The sequence below is a fragment of the Lepidochelys kempii genome, chromosome 5, assembly GCF_965140265.1.
Source record: "Lepidochelys kempii isolate rLepKem1 chromosome 5, rLepKem1.hap2, whole genome shotgun sequence".
Taxonomy (NCBI): Eukaryota; Metazoa; Chordata; order Testudines; family Cheloniidae; genus Lepidochelys; species Lepidochelys kempii.
In genome coordinates this window covers 95,902,750-95,919,688 of record NC_133260.1, presented here as the reverse complement: position 1 = coordinate 95,919,688, position 16,939 = coordinate 95,902,750, and the positions used below count along the sequence as shown (strand labels likewise).

Sequence of the window (16,939 nt, the reverse complement as noted above, 5' to 3'; positions counted from 1 at the left end):
CATTTCCATACACTTTGGAAACTTGTGCACAGAGGACTTCTGGTTTGGGCAGCATGATGGTTGTAAGCTGTGTTAAAATAAATAACAAGAAATATTCTAGATAATGTCTCAGAATTTCAGGAATCAACTGGTGGATCTGTTCACATCCAGAAAAAAATGCCATAGCAAAGCTTTTTCACATGGGAAACAAACCAGAGGGCACTTGGAATGAATGATCTTACACAAATGTTGGCCAAACTGAGTATATTTATCTCCCTCATTATGCAACTACTACCCCTTACCACATCTGGGAAGGAAAAAATAAGTGGAGGAAACAATAATCACAGTTGTCAGATGGTGAAGATAGCCACAATTCTCCAACTTAGTGAAACTCGCACAGTGCCTATCACATCATCCATTAAAAGGTGGGACCTCTTGTAACAGGAAGCACTGCTTTAGCCTGATTACTGAAAGGGGAGTATTAACAAAAAGGGGGATATTCCAAGTTGGGCAATGTACTTCTTTCCTCACTCTAACCATTCTCACCCTCACTCCATCTTAAAAAAAAATTTCAAGACTTCTGTTAGAGCAGTGGTTACCAAACTTCATTGCTTCATGGACCACCTTTTTTAAAAAAATGACGTTTGAGGTAAACATCTGCAAATAAATCTGCAAATTTATCCTTTTTGTACACATTTGTTTTAGGCCTTACTAGACTTAAATATTTCTGGACTCAAATGCCTAAGGAAGCCTAAAATGTTAGATTATAACATCTATTTTAATATCTGAGGTTTTGAGACAGTGAATCAAAAAGCACAATGAAGAAGTGATGACCATTTGTCTTCATGTTACTTAGATTATAAGAAAAAATATGTTAAATGACATCTTGATATATTTTGGTATGTCACGGAAGCAAATCAGTGATGTGACTTTTTAATTTATCAAATTTCAGTTCAGAGTTCCTGCTAATTCTTATCTGGACTATAGTTGAACACAAGCCAAACTTCACTATGCTCACCTTTTTACAAAATGTAAATGAAGAAAATACAAAACATTTTGAAAAAAAGAAAAGGAGTACTTGTGGCACCTTAGAGACTAACAAATTTATTTGAGCATAAGCTTTCGTGAGCTAAAGCTCAGTAGCTCTGAGACAATTTTAAGGGTATTCTTGCTTCATAGAACATAGTTGCTTTATGTCAGGTAAGATGTTGGGGCGCTTCAACTGAAGGTCCAGTCCTATACTGAGATTCATCCCTTGTTTTTAATGGCAACCAGAGCAAAAAATTTAGTCTGGCAGAGCTACGTAGTGCTGAAGGACATCAAAAATTGCAAATCTCTGTCCAGGCTAAACTCCTTTCTTCTTTTCATCCAAAAGTCTCTGAGCTGCATTTTATTGAGTTTGAGTCCACCAACACATGACAGTTCAATCAACTTTTCCTTTTCTTTTGGCAGGCTGCCTTGTATTGAAAATGAATCCCTGATCTAATTCTCATTTGTTACACTGTCAGGAAAATATTCATTAAACTTGGTAGCCAAATTAAGGCAGTGTTTTCTTACGCTCAGCAGTGAGATCAGGATGAATTTTCAAGTAATTTTCAGTGAGGAAACTTTCCAAAGCTGGGAGTCATTGGCAGGTTCTCTTTTCTTCTTTTCATGCTGCATTTTCTTTATCATTGCTCTTGATTTGTTGTGAACATTAAAAAGTATAATTTTCATTCCCTGTAAGCTGGCATTCAGTTTGACACACACGAGTCAGCTCAATAGGCTAGTCTTGAAAGCTATAATTCATCCAAAAGCAATCAGCACATTCGAAACTTAAATCACTGAGGAAAATTTGTGCCTTTGAATGGAGTTCAGAGAGACAGGTCAGCACCTTCCCGTGCATTAGCACTTCCCATTTCATTGCACATAATTGAAAAGCAAATGTGAATTCAGTGCTCCTTGTTGAATAAAAATAACCGCCTTTACAGTAGGATTCTGAACAACTTTCTGATTGACAGGGATGTTTTGGCAACTAGTGCCTTGCAGTGAATATTTCAGTGAGTAAGTTTAGCATTGGATACCACTTATTTAATTTTTGTCAAAACACTGCCAGATTTTCTGGTCACTTCTCATGCTCCATCAGAGCACACACTTGAGACTGTTTTCTCACTCCACACCACTTCCTGAAATAAACTCAGTTTAAAAATTTTTTCTGCTGTTGTACGTCTTGACAAATCTTCGCAAAACAAGAACTATTCTTTAACTGTAATTTGAGTCAAACCATGTAAGAAAATGAGCAAAATTAGTGATATTACTCCTTACATCTAATTTCAATTAAAAGAATTTATTTTGTTTTCACATTCTATGAATTTTTCCTTTAGTTGAAAAGCCATCTCTTGAATTCTTCCTGATATTATATTATTAGATAAACAATATCAAGCTGCAAAACAGCTTGATCCTCTGGAATCAATAACAGTGTCTTTTGCTGCAGGTACACAAGTGTCTCACCAATAGTGTGCAATTTCCATTTTGATCAATCCTTAAATTTACCTGATATTATGCTATCAGGGCCTTTACATTAATATTGCATAAAGAGGTAATTTGTTTTGTTTCTTGAGCTGTCTTTCAAATCACTTAGCTTTCTTTAAAAAAAACCATAAACAATCCACGATGTTTGTTTTCTAAAGAGTTGTGCTTTCTATTGAGGTAACATTGAGCAGGGAAGGTTTAATTGAATATTGGATAATAGTTGATAGCAAATGATGCACTAAGCCCATGGCTCACTTTTTTCAGCATTCAAGGTCAATCCAAATGATAGGTACTTGGGTTCATACTTTTTAACAACCTTATATTTTCATTGCTTTGTAGCAGGAAGCCAACAAGCATTGCCTGAAATTTTTTCAGTTTTTTCAGTCAGGTTTTGATTCATACCACTGCCCATTTCATCAACAGACCTTTGTGTTACAGTATAATTTCTTTTGAAACTACTGCTAGTTAGCCACTTATCCATAGTTGAGGATCACATATATTCCCAAATACATAAATTTCACTACCACATGGACTAATGTAAGTGATGCCAAAGCATTCAGATGAGAGGGTCTCAGACGGATGGGATTTTAAAACTTGTGCTGAACTAAGGCTTGGGCCATGTCCCTGGAGAGAGAGAGAGTGTGTGTGCGCGCGCCTGTGAAGATGATTTGGCTGGTGGGGATATGCTCAAGGAAATTAGAAAAGAAAGGAGTCTGGGTGGGGGAGTTAGAGGACATGACGTTTAGACTGAGGGGTAGGGGTTGTGGCTGGAGTGCTGGGAACTCTGGTGGTGTGGGTGGGTGCATGTTAAAAGGACAGTGTTGGCTCAGAGCGGGGGATAGAGAGATGGGGTAAACCATCACTGGAAGTAAGGGGCTGAACCTGGGCAGTAGGCAGCTTCTGCTCCAATTCACCCATGTTCCAAGGCTTCAGATTCACAGTTCCCCCTGAGTCAGGGGTTTTTGTCAGTCTCATTGCAGGCCTTGGCCCTGTTGGAGAGTCTTTTCCACTCGCCACCTGCTCTGTTCCCTGGACGCTCAGCTTCTTCTTTATGTTTATGGGATTCCACAGCCATACTGCTTGAAGCTGGGCAGTGGTTCGGGGCGGCCTCTCTAGCCCATCACTCTCCCTTCTGGTTCCCATTCCAGGGGCCGGTCCTCCTGAATCTATGCTTTTCTGTAATTCTCTTCTCCCAGCTCTCTGCTCTTTCTCCCCCCTGAGTTTTATCATATTAAGGAGGTAGCAAGCTAATTTAACACCTGGCCTCCATTCTTCTGATAGTCTGCTGTTCCCCTGAATATCTGTGTGTTTTGTTTTGAAAAGGCCATTCCATGGATTTAGGGGTTGGCTAGGCCCAGGTTCCACTACCGTTTGAAAAAGAGAGATCACCCTGTTACAACACAGTACTTCCAAGTGAACATATCACAGTTTGAGAATATCTGTAGTAGTGGCAAAAACCTCAATTCTGTGAAAGCAGGCATAAGAACATTATTGTAATCCTAAGTGGACAGCTGTAGTCTGAGCTTAAAACCCTGTTGCCAAATCACGATGTGTTGTAAAGCTGCTTGAAATTTCATTTTGAAACATGCCAAAAGTTCTTTTCAGAATTGAGTTTGACACTGTTTCATGACATCACAAACAAGAAGATGTTCTTATCTAGAAAAGATGATAAAATGTTTCAATCAATTCTAAGTAGCAGCTTCCTTTAATGAGTTGTAAAATAAAATAAAAATAGAAAATAATAACATCAGTAGTTGAAATAATGACATGTCAGTGGTACTAGTTCATATTAGGTAAAACTAATGTAAAAATGAAATAAAACATTCTGAAACAATTTCGGAATTCAGAAACATGCTTGTTTTCAAATTTTTTTGGTATTCATCAAAACAGACTCACTTTTCTGAAATATTTCAGTTTGAACAAAAATGGTATTTTTAATAATAAAAAATGTCCATTTTTTGTGAAAATATGTTCTAAGACCTTGTTATTACAGTACCATAAACACAGGGTCCTCTAAATCACTCTTGGGTCATCATCTGGTTTCTTGGTGTTACTTACCTGACAAAACAAGCAAACTGACTCATTTGTCCAACCTGGAACATTTCAGTGGTTTCTAAGGCCCTTGAATCTCCTCTTTGGACTTCCATTTCACTCTAGTATCTATCAGTCAAAACCCTGTTTTCTACTGGTCGTTATTTCACCTCAAAGAGCCACTGAGATCTCCGTCTTAGACAAGCCCTACTCTGTTTTCCACAGTGTTTGTCATCCTCATTCCCGTACTTTTCTTGACAAATGTAAATGTAACTTTCCACGCTTCCCAAGAGATTGTTGTCTTCCTTTTGTCTGAGTTCTCAATGCCATAAGAAAAAAATGGTGGAATAAAAGGGACGCTAGAAAAGTGATTGAGACTTACTTGAATCAAATTTAGAAAATCATGTTTTTCTTAACTTGGATATCTGAAATGTTTCTTTTATTAAGCTATCTGTAATAGTGCAAAAATGCTAGTAAATGCAGCAACTTACATGGCATTGTGAGGGCCAATTTCAGAGGGGATAAAAACTCATTCAAAATGTTCCACTCCAGTTTTATTGGATGGGCAGTACTGGCCAGCACAAAAGAAATATGCAAGGCTCTACTTAGTCTTTGTTCAAAGCCTTTTTTAAGTACTACGGGTATGATCTGTTTTTTCTTCTACAGAAGTATCTCTTTGCAGGAAATAATAGTCCCAAAGTAAACTACATAAGCATTGTCATTCAGAAAGGGGAAACTCATTTTCTGTCATCTATAACTGTTTTTTTCCCTCTTGATTATTTCTCCATAGTGCTCACTACGTTCCATTTAGAAATGGGAAAAAGGTATGGAAGATTTGTTACTTGTTTAATTATTTTCTGGATTTGAACTCTCCTCCAGTCTGCCACATCTCTGAAGCTTGTACACAGTCATGTTGTTTTGAAGTTACTAGCTAGAGATTCAAGTCTTACACAGATTTGAAAGCTGTTCTGGAAGGCAGACAGAAGGGGCATGGCTTAACCCCAGAGCAAGTCTAAACTGTCTCTAGTGTATGCAGAGAGAGAAATAAAGCATATGAATGCTAAAATGAGTGGGAGTCAGTCCCAAAAAGGAAACAACCAGGTGCTGTAACAAATATTCATTATAATTTTGAAACTGAAAGCAGTAACTAGTCAGTTCAAGAGATTACTTGAAAAAGTGGTTATTGATACTCCGTATACCCAGTTCCACATTTTTTCCATATACCCAACAGCACTGAATAATCAATTTTTTTCCCCTCGTAGGTTTCACCCATTATCATAAATACAGTGATTACGATTACATCGGCACTTTCTCCAACTACAGAGACTTCGGAAGAAGAGATTACTCCAATTCCTCCAGACCTGTGGGATAAGAAAGATATAAAAAATTTAAAAATGTGGTTTCTTGAAAAGTCAAATGGAAATGAAAATAAAAATACAGCAACTGAGTTGGTTCTCACGGGGGAGACATTAAATATGAGAATTGAATCAGTCATTGTAACTCTTGAAGCTGGAGTTGGTCACAGAACGGTACCTATGCTTTTAGCAAAGTCGTCGTTTTCCGGAGAAGTCAAAAATTGGAGTACGCTCATCAACCTCCGTTCCCAGCTTGAACTGGAGGTAAGGCTATAATATAATGCCACTTTTCCCAAAAGCAGTTGCAATAAAGATTATGAAACTGACTTGTTACATAGACAAGACTTATGAAAGAAACTTTTGACAAGTAAAGGTGATACTTCTATCTAACCGTTAAACTTCGGGGGGAGAGGGGGAAGAGTGCCTTGTGGAGCACAACCTTCCATTGTTCGCTGTGTGCAGGGTCCCTTGTACTTCACTGTGACAGCCCTAAGTTATGGAGCCACAATCCCTAAATTACCTGACAATGTTAGTTTAGTCTATCACAAAGTTACTACCCTTCATTCCCAACTTCCTTACACTACACGCAATTGTGACACATAATTTAAAATACTTATTGACATAAAATTCATCAGTTATTTTAGATAGTAACTATATTTGAGCATGGATTTTTTTGTTATGTGTGTTTGCTTTCCTGCAATTCCTATAGATCCAACCAAGATCAGTTCCCTATTCTGCCATGCACTGTACAAACATAGATGATCCATACCTTGAAAAGTTTATAATATAATGCCCCACTCTGGCAAATAATGCCCATGCTGAACTTCATAATTGTGAGTAGTCCCACTAAAGTCAAGTTAGTGTTTGTGGGATGGGGACATGCATAGACAGGATAGACATATAATGGGAGAAAGAGATGTAGAGTACAATTTTCTAAAGTTCCTAAGTCTCACTGAAAATCAGTGGGACTTGATTTAGTGTCCTAATTCACTTTTAAAAATGGGATTTAGGACCAGAATGTTAAAGATATTTAGGCACCTAAAAATTCAGATAGATGTGTTTGGGATTTTCAGAAGTGCTTAGATATGTAACTCCCATTAATTTCAGCAGGAGGTAACCACCAGTGCTTTTTTGAAAACCCCACTGGGTGCCTGTGTCCATCTGTAGGCATGTAAATACTTAAAAATATCTGACCCTTAGTATTTTGAAAAACTTTACTCATGACCTACAAGCAGAGTAGTTTGCAAATGCTACATTAGTACGGTAGATGCTTGTTGGCAGCAACATCTTGAAAGAGCACCTGCTGCTTATGAGCAACTTTTCCCCTGTAAACATTTTCCTTACTGTGAATCGTCAACACTCCCCATAATAGCAACAACCACTTATGAGCAACCAAAAGAAAACTGATATGTTGCTGCCAGCCAATCTGCAGTGTGGGGGAGAATCCAGAGTAAAAAGTGTAGAAAACAGTCTCTCATCATTATCTCAAGGTCCCTGTTGAAATAGCTTATGTAGCTGCTTCAGTCTCTGACCCCCAAGCTGGCTCTGCCCTCCACTTTCTGCAGCCTAGCATCTCCCACAATTCTGGATCTCTGGGCTGCTCGTGGAGATAGGTCAGTGTTTTGGTGCTGCACACACTGGCCATGTGCCCTCTGCTTCTCCTTGCCACCAGATTCTCTGTGTTCACAGCAGTGGACGGTGGTTTCTGTTGCTCCCACTCTTCTCCTTTTTTAGTTTTTCTGACCAATTTTTGGGCAAGGAGAGCAGTGTTGTGCCTTTTCAGCATTCCTACTCCTACCTGGGTCATTTAACTCTTTGGGACTGTAACTTACCCTAAGTGTTGGCAGCAGTGTCTCTCTGCCAGATGCTCTGTCTCTATACAGTCGTGGCAGAGCAGCCAAGAAAGCACTGGGTCAAATCACTGCTCTATTTGTGAGGCAGCCTTCCCAGGCTTGGCAGATGGTGAGTTGTGCCCAGCCTTCTGTCCCTAACTCTGCTATATCCCAAGGCTGTGAGTTGGATAGGCAGGTGGAGTCCCCTACCCACCATGGCAGCCATGACTCCAACAGAAAAAATGGACAGGGTCCCCAGTGCAGAGCAGGGAGAGGCTCTAAAAGTGAGGAAGACTCTGACTACTTGACTGAGGGGATAAGTCCCAGAGGACCCCTGCAGAACAAAGAGGGGAGATTTGTGAGGCCCACAAGTCTCCCCTCCCCTCTTCTAAAGTCTTAAAGTGGGTCTTGAGCATCCTGGGGAAAGAAGCCGGGCTTCTAATCAGCCCCCTCCCAAAGGGAATGGGACCTAGTGGGTGAGAGTTCAGAGACACACATCTTTCAGTCCCAGAAATCCTGGAATTCCAACCATTCTGGACTTTCTCCAAGAAGACATAGACAAAGGCTTCAGCCAGTACCATTGTGCATCAGGTCTCTGCTCGTACTCGTTGGCTTTTGGCAGAATCTTCTGGCTTCCTGGCACAGGTAACAAGATTCCTTCCAACTCTTCCCACTTCCAACTCAGGCCACTCTTCCCAAAACGGGACCTTTGGCTCGTTTTGAGGGCTCTGACAAGCCATCTCTTCAAGCCTCTGACTTTAGTGTTGGCCTTTTATTTATCCATTAAGACTTGTTTCTTAGTAGTTGTCATGTCTGTCAAGTGAGTGTCAGAGCTGGCAGCCTTTTCTATTCAGGAGCCTTACAGCACATTCTATGAGGACAAGGTGATGTTCAAGGCACCGGAATCCTTTCTTCCTAAGTTAAATTTCTCCTTTCATAATTCTTGAGTGGTTGTGCTTTCTTCATTCTGTCTAAATCCATAACATCCAACTGAAAATATGAGGCATGTCTTTAAATGTCAGAAGAGTGCTGAAAATCTTAGACATACAGGATCTACAAGATCAGACTCCTTATTTGTGTCTTTCCACCCAAAATGCCAGGGATTCAGAACTTTCACATTCTTCATTGCTAGGCATATTAAACTATGTATTGTGTAAGCCAACAAGGCATCAGGGTGTCCTTTACCATAAGAGATCAAGACGTTCCATGAGATCCCTTGAAATTTTGTGGGTAAAATGAGCAGGTGTGTCCATCTCAGAAAGTTGCAAAGCGACTAGGTAGTCAACAGCTAACTGACATACCAAGATACAATCCAGATTAATGGGTAGCTGTGTCACTCCTCCCCTGTAACATGGGGTGTCCTTTATTATGCTTTGCTTCAGCCTCCAACCTGGACTGCTCACAAACAGCCTCTAGGATGTTAGTCATTCCCAGCTATGTCTGTGTGTGTGTGTGCTGCGGCCATCTGGCTAACCCGGGGCTCTTACCAGCCTTGATCATGATGCAGGGTAAGCCCAACACGCTTCCAGTCCCAAATTTCCCCCCCAGAAAAATGTCTTTTGCTGCTCAGCCCTCTACTGGACAGTACAAATACAAAGTCCATTATTCCTTTAAGGAAATAATATGCACACAACTTGTTACTCCAAATGAAGTTACCCAGACACTTCAGTTTGAACACATGGGATTAAATAAAACAAGTTGAACTACAAAGAGGGAGATTTTAAGTGAGTACAAGCAATGAGGCATAACCCAGAAATGGTTACAAGAAAAAGTATTTACTGATGCCTAACTTAACAAACTACATTAGTTTCAAAGCAGAGTTTCCTCACCACATGCTTTCAGCAGTTTTAGTGATCAAACTTCTTAGGTCAGGACCCCTTCTCTTAGTATCCCAACTATTGCTTTCTTTGTCGCTGTCAATGCGATGGGTGGGGGGGGGGTGCCTTACGTGTTAGTCTATCCTTTTTATATTTTCAGTCCCCCTCTTGAAAAACATATCCCTCTGAGAATCAGGAGCAGAGAGACTGTGTGGAAGGATATTCCTGATGTTTTTTTTCACCTGTTTGAGCTTCCTTTGTCTTCACTTCCTGCTTGATGACTCCATTTGCTGCTTAAATGCAAACTAAGCAAAGCACACATGCCTTTGTTTAGGACAAATCTGTTTGCCAGTTTCTGTTTGGGTAGGGCTGTGGGGTTTGGAACTTGTTGTTATCATCATACAGGATAATCTTATAATTTCACACACAATGTTGCCACAGATACTTGGCCAGAACAATATTGACCAGCAAATTGAGTTTTCAAAGGACACCTTACAAGGCATACTTTTTACAGAAATTATTACATTAGGGCTTAGGGTGTGTATTCAGGGGTGTATTCCATCACCCGAACCCTTTGTTAAGCACTATAAGATGGCCTCCTTTGTCAGAAAGGCACTGTAGGTAGTGGCCCAGAACTAATAGACTTTTCAGCAAGCTCACAAAAAGGAGGATGTTACTTTTGTTTCATAACTCTCCCTACATCTGTTCACTGCTCACCACTTCACAGATATCCAGAACTGTGGGAGACTCTGGGCTGCAGACCAGAAAATTTCTCACTGATAGTTTCCTTTCAGCTAGCAACTCCTACAATTCTACCCACCCTTAGTGGCTTAGAAGCCAAGGATGAGATCTGAAGTAGATTTGTTAACATATGACTGTCTACTTTGGTCTAATGTATGTAGTTATTTCGTTATCTTGAGTTATTCTCAAACTGTACAACTTGCATAACATCATCCGGCAGCAAACTGGATTGTAAGGGGAATGGCCAGATCATGTGTTGCCCAAATGCTGATCTGCCTCGTGAGCTGCAGAAAGAGGAGGGCATCCCAGACATCCAGAAATTTGGGAGATGTTATTAGCAGAAAGGAAATTAGTAAGAATTTTCCATTCTGCTTTCTAGGGGAGCAGTGGGGGTACATGTGGCCACATTCCCTTTCAGAGGGATTGATGGGGGTTCCCCTGCTCTGTTCTTGATCTAGAATGTATTGGATGTGGGGTAGCCTGGCTGCATCTCATCACTAAGGCTATGATTTTGTCACGGGATCACGGAATCCATGACTTCCAGAGACTTCTGTGACTTCAACCCACGGTGGCTGGGAGCTGCAGGGTACACCCACCTCCTGAGGCAGTGGGGGCCCATGGCGCTCCGGGCAGCAGAGAGCCCCGCAGCTCCTGGCCGTGGTGGGGGGCCTCACCATTCCCGGCCGCCACTGGTGGCCCCAAAGCTCCGAGCTGCCTCTGGGAGGCACTGGGAGCTCCGAGCAGCAGTAGAGGACCCCATAGCTCCAGGCTGCCTCTGTCTCCGGTGGTGGGGGCCCTGGGAGCACCAAGCAGCAGTGGGTGGCCCCGCAACTCCTGGCCACCATAGGCAGTGGAGACCCCGCACAGCGGGCCCCTGTCATCTGCCAGTGGCTGTGGGCGGCAGAGGAACCCCACTGCTCCGAACTGTGGGCGGCGGGGGCCCCAAGAGCTCCAAGCCCTCACAGATGGTGGGGGCCCCCAGAGCTCTGAGCCTGGGTCCCTGCAGCTGCCCAGCCACCGCAGGTGGTGTGGGGACTCCACAGCTCCCCAGTTTGTCATGGATACTTTTAGTAAAAGTCATGGACAGGTCATGGGCTTCTGTGAATTTTTCTTTATTGCCCATGACCTGTCTGTGACTTTTACTAAAAATATCCGTGACAAAATCTTAGCCTTACTCATCACATCCCCTTATCACCATTATATGGCGCTTCTGAAGGTTGACCAGGTAATGTGGTATCAATTTAAACTTAATTCATGTTTTCAGGTTTATCTTCACAACCATAAGGGCTGGAAACATGTTAGTCTGCTTGCGTCAAATGTTTTTTTATCAGGAGTATAATGTAAAACACTTATACAATTATCTCCTGTATGTTTACATTAGACATTGACATTTTGGTATAATATTCGTTCTTGAGATTTGTACCTATGTCTTATAACACTTTCATTCACCTTTCTTTCCTCAATCATTAGCCCACATGGATAGACTTCCTTTGAGACTTAAGGGGAAACTTGGACTAATGTGGGCTGCTAATAGATTAAATAGGGAGTACTGTCTATAGTCTATAGCGACTAGAGCAGGAAACTGGATACCAGAGCTGGGGACTAGGCTTTGTCATTGACTTGCTAAGTAAATATAGCTAAATATCTCTGTCTGTGAGAGTCGATTTACCTAAATGTAAGCTTGGGATGATGCTACTAATCTGACTCACAGGATGGTTGTGAGAATTAATGTTTAATGGGGTGTTTTGAGATCGTCAGATGAGAGCAGATATATATTCAAAGTACTGTGTGTAGTTTACTGTTGCATCCTAAGCTATAAATGAAATGTGTATTTACTAGGCAGAATTTTCTGCTGCATGAATCGTTCCTCTTCTGGGTGTATGGGGAGGGCATGTGAATGCCTGCAAAATTGCATAAATCCAAGTGGCTAAAATATATTCCACAAACTGGATCAATCGTCTGGAGAAGAAGAGCCCTTGCTCCATGTACCCAGTATTCAGCCCTGCTAATTGTGTTGTGCACTGAGCTCAAGATTTGGCCCTATACAAAGAATAAAAGTGGAAAGTATGACCAACTTTTTCCAAAAACACAAAACACTTCTTGCATTAAAGACAGATAATGAATGTTTTCCCAGTGTTATAATTCCACATAAGCAATTATAATAGTTGCCAGATGAATGTAGCATAATTATGACTAGGATAGGAAATGGTCCCTAAGACAATATCTCTTAAGACATTACACATTATGAAAGACTGTGAGAACCCCTGACTTAGAGAATTGCTAATGGGATACAGAACTTTTCACTCTAGGCCACTTATTCATATTTAGAATTGGAAAAGTAAGTAGAAAATAAAATCTGTTGCCATAAGGTGGTGGTTTAATAACCTGTATGAAATAGGTTGGTAATTTTAGTCCAGCTTATACTGGACGTGTATCCACATCCCAGTGGTTCTATTGGCATGCTTCTCAAAGACACCAAAGGTAGAAACGGCTATGTAGAGAGAACTTACCCCGATGGTTCTTATTGATTAAAATTGACACACATTTATGTGGAATTGGGTCATGGGGAAGTTTGTGCTGCTGCCTTATGGGCCGTGCTTGCTTTAAGTTGTATAAGTAAAAGATTTTTGTCTCTAGTTCCCTTTATAGTCAGATTCTAGTATCCTGGCCTCCATGAAATCAGTGACAAAACTCCTATTGACTCCACTGAGGCCAGGATGTCGGTCCCATTGTTTTTTCGTGTTTTATTTTAGTTTTACTTAAAGATTTTTTATATTCTAATATAATGAAAACAAGCAACGTGTTATAATGTCTTATTTTGAAGTTTCTGTTTGAGTCTATAGAGCATCTTTTATTATTTGCTGTTGGTTCTAAGGTGTATCTTTTCTTAATTCAGTACTCTGATGATTTTATATTTTTTTAGGTGCATTATTATAATGAGATGTTTGGTGTGTGGGAACCTTTGCTTGAACCACTAGAAATTGAAAAGAGTGATGAATTCAAACCATGGACTCTTGGAATCAAGGTATATTTTCAGAAGTGTAAACTGAAACTATTAACATACAAATCTACATTTTAAATAACTTTTGGGTTGAAACATGAACCGGTAGAGCAAGGCTATTTGAACTTAAAGTTAATACTCTGTTCAGTCATGTATGCCAAGGGAATAGAATGCAGGGTAGGCCACAAGGCTCATATAACTCTAACTATTGTGACAGGGTCAGGCCAGATGGCTATAGGAGAGTAATAGAAGGCAGATATATTAGCCCCGGGCTAAGTAGGTCCCTTTTCCCTGGGTAAGGTAACAGGGAAGGTTCCAGAACAATCCGGAACCTTCTGGAGACGATTAAGACAGGTTGATTAGAACACCTGCAGCCAATCAAGAAGCCGCTAGAATCAATTAAGGCAGGCTAATCAGGGCTCCTGGGTTTTAAAAAGGAGCTCACTTCAGTTTGTGGTGTGCCTGTGAGGAGCTGGGAGCAAGAGGCACTAGGAGCTGAGAGTGAGAAAGCATACTGTTGTAGGACTGAGGAGTAGAAGCATTATCAGACACCAGGAGGAAGGTCCTATGGTGAGGATAAAGAAGGTGTTGGGAGGAGGCCATGGGGAAGTAGCCCAGGGCGTTGTAGCTGTCGCACAGCTGTTCCAGGAGGCACTCTAGACACGGGGCTCTGGGCTGGAACCCAGAGTAGAGGGTAGGCCCGGGTTCCCCCTAAACCTCCCAACTCCTGGTCAGACACAAGAGGAGTTGACCTGGACTATGGGTTCACGAAAACGGCCAAACTAAGGGCTGCTGTGAAGCTCCAAGGTGAGCAAATCCACCAATAAGCGCAAGACCCACCGAGGTAGAGGAGGAACTTTGTCACACTATGTATATTGGCTAAAAGTGAGTGCGGTTAGAAGTTGATTGACCACACTTTTTTCCCCTCTTTGCATTCTTATATCTAGAGCATGTACAAACATGATTAACTTAGAGACAGAAACTGTTCACGGAATGCAGCATAGTGATTAGTCTACAGTGACTACTCACTTGCCAAAGTATATATTTAAAACTTCATTTTTAAATTGAATACAAAAACTGAAATTGAAAAAGAAAAGATATTTTCTTCTTCACATTGATTAAACCAACCGTTGTTCTTTGAGTAGATGCAGCCTCATATTTCATTTAGGTGTGTGTGCCCAGAGTGCCGGAGCCAGAGAATTTGCCTAGCAGTATCCATAGAGGGGCGGAGCTTGTGCCTTGTGACCGCAGCCCTTCCCCTGGCTCTGAGGTGGCACCGCCCTGACCCCTCCTCGGTTCCTTCTTATCACCTGTGGCTGGAGTTGGAGATCTGTGTGGTTTTCAACCTCACAATCGTCTATTCAGTGAGGTTTTTTTCTAGTTCTACATAGTTCATGAGTACCCCAGTATAGTGGTAGTTGTAGTTTGTCTCCTAATGATGCCCTCACCCAGATTTAAACATTGTCTGTGGTGTGGGTGGGGCGAACCCTACTAACTATCCCTACACACGGTGCTTGTTGTGTCTAGCTGAAGCCCACGTTAAGAAGCAGGGTTCGATTTGCAGATTGTTCACAAAACAGACTCAAGTGGCCAGGAATCTCCATCTGAAGCAGCACCTGCTCAAATACGCCATGTGGACTGTTTCAGTATTGAGGCCCTCATCAGATCATAGGTCGCCCTTGGATTGGAAAGTGCTGCCGCTTCGCTTCCTGGAGCTGGCACCTCTCCTAAGAGATTGAGGAGTTGTTCCCCACCATGTGTGCTGAGGAAAAGGTCACATAAGACCAAGGGATGCCACTCCAGGTACTGTGGGGACTTGTCTCCCTCCTTTAGAAGGAACATGGATCAACACGTCATGAATTCTGGTGCATGGGATGGAGCAGGTCCTGTCAGCTACTCCCTGACACTATGCCAGGAGGTTAGAAACCCTGTACCATTGACTCTGGTTCTGGCCCGAGGGTGTCCTTTCAGTCAGGTACCAGTGAGGGCGATGCTGGCACTGGCTGCTTCAGCGCTGGCAGTGTATCAGACAACAGGGACTTCCTTTGCCTTTCTGTCTTGACCTCTCCCTTGGTCCAGAACTTTGCCAGGGCTGTGTCCTTTATAGCTCTGTTGGCTGGACAGGCTGCTGAACCTATGGGTCTGCTGATGCTGCGCCCTGGTGTTTCCCTCAGGAGAAACAGGGCTGGTGCCAGACTTCTTATAAGCAACCTCCTCGGTACCAGGAACTACTTCAGTTTCTATGTGGCCAGCACTGCCAGTGTTGCTGAGGCAGCAGTCACTGCCTTCCACCTTGGAACTCTTAGTTATGTCAGTGCCAATGTTGACTTTGGGATCAACACCATTCCCAGCATCGGAGACTGAGGAGGCGTACTAGCTGCCAGCCGTACCATTTCCACCATTGGTATCAGCACCCTAATCATTCTGGGCTATGGATGAGTCAGACCGGCTACTTGCGCCCTCAGAACTGCCCTTACTGTTATGCCCTGAAGCTCAGCTTCCACAGCTCTTCACCATGTTGTTTTTGGGCGGCCTCGTTTTCACTTGCCTTCAGGTGTCCATCTTATTGCTGTTCTGGTGATGGAATCAGTTTCCATCCAAAGCACATGACCGATCCATCTCCAACACCTCCTGGCAATGATGGTACTCAGATCCTCTTGGCTGCGCTGTGTCAATAGATCTTGGTTTGAGATTGTCCTGGCTGATGGTGCTGCCCAAGTATGTGAATGTTTCTACATTGGTGAGAACATAATCCTCTAGCCATATTGGCAATGGTGAGGCAATATTAAAGGTCATGATATCTGTCTTATTGCTGTTGATTTTCAGTCCAATTTGCTGGCTGAATGTGTTGAGTCAAGTTGTTTTTTCTTGTATATGGTGTTGGGAGTGTGATAGGAGAGTGACATCGTCTGTGAAGTCCAGGTCCTCAAAGGATGAGAATAGTGCCTCTTGGCATGTCTTCTATTGTATGCCGCATTACCCAGTCGATGGCAATGTTGAAGAGGATTGCAGACATGACACACCACTGCAAAACTGAAATCACTGTGATCAACACTGCGTGTAAAGTTGAAATAGAAGCTTTTGATGACATTGATTATATGAAAAGGAATTCCATATGCCCGCAGAATGTGCCATAGGCTGGTCTTGAGAATGCTATCAAAAGCATTCTTAAAGTCTATGAAATTTATGCAGAGTTTCACTGAACTAAGCACTGTTCTATTACGTTTTGTAGAGTGAAGATCTGGTCTCTGCATCCATGCTTGTTCCAAAAACCAGCTTGCTCTTTTCTGAGAATGCTATCAACTGCCTCTGATATATGCTGGACTACGATCTTACACAATACTTTGCTTAGCACAGATAAAAGTGTGATACCATGCCAGTTATTACAATCACTGAGAGTTCCTTTCTTTGGTATCTTCACTATAACCACATTGGTCCACTCATCTGGTACTTTTTTCCTTTCCCAGACTGATGTAAATAGAGGGGCTAGGATAGATGCTGCTAATTTAGGATTTACTTGAACAATTCTGCATTCAAGTTACCCTTGCCAGGAGCATTCCCATTTTTTAAAGATTTGGTGGCTTGAATGATCACTTCCTTAGTTGGGGTGTCTGTGTTGATATCAAGATCTTCTGCCTCCTGGATGTTTGCTTCCTCTTTAGGTAGCTCTCT

At 41.9% G+C, this 16,939-nt stretch overlaps 1 protein-coding gene across 5 annotated transcripts in view; it reads left to right on the top strand.

Annotated features, from left to right (window-relative positions):
* The window catches only part of VPS13A (vacuolar protein sorting 13 homolog A), a 259,919-nt gene that overhangs the window by 136,689 nt on the left and 106,291 nt on the right, over positions 1-16,939 (top strand). For all 5 annotated transcript variants that reach the window (XM_073345105.1, XM_073345103.1, XM_073345104.1 and 2 more), the window contains exons 41-42: positions 5,784-6,140; positions 13,190-13,291. In XM_073345105.1, the coding sequence (XP_073201206.1) occupies positions 5,784-6,140; positions 13,190-13,291 (459 nt within the window). The remainder of the gene's footprint in view (positions 1-5,783; positions 6,141-13,189; positions 13,292-16,939) is intronic.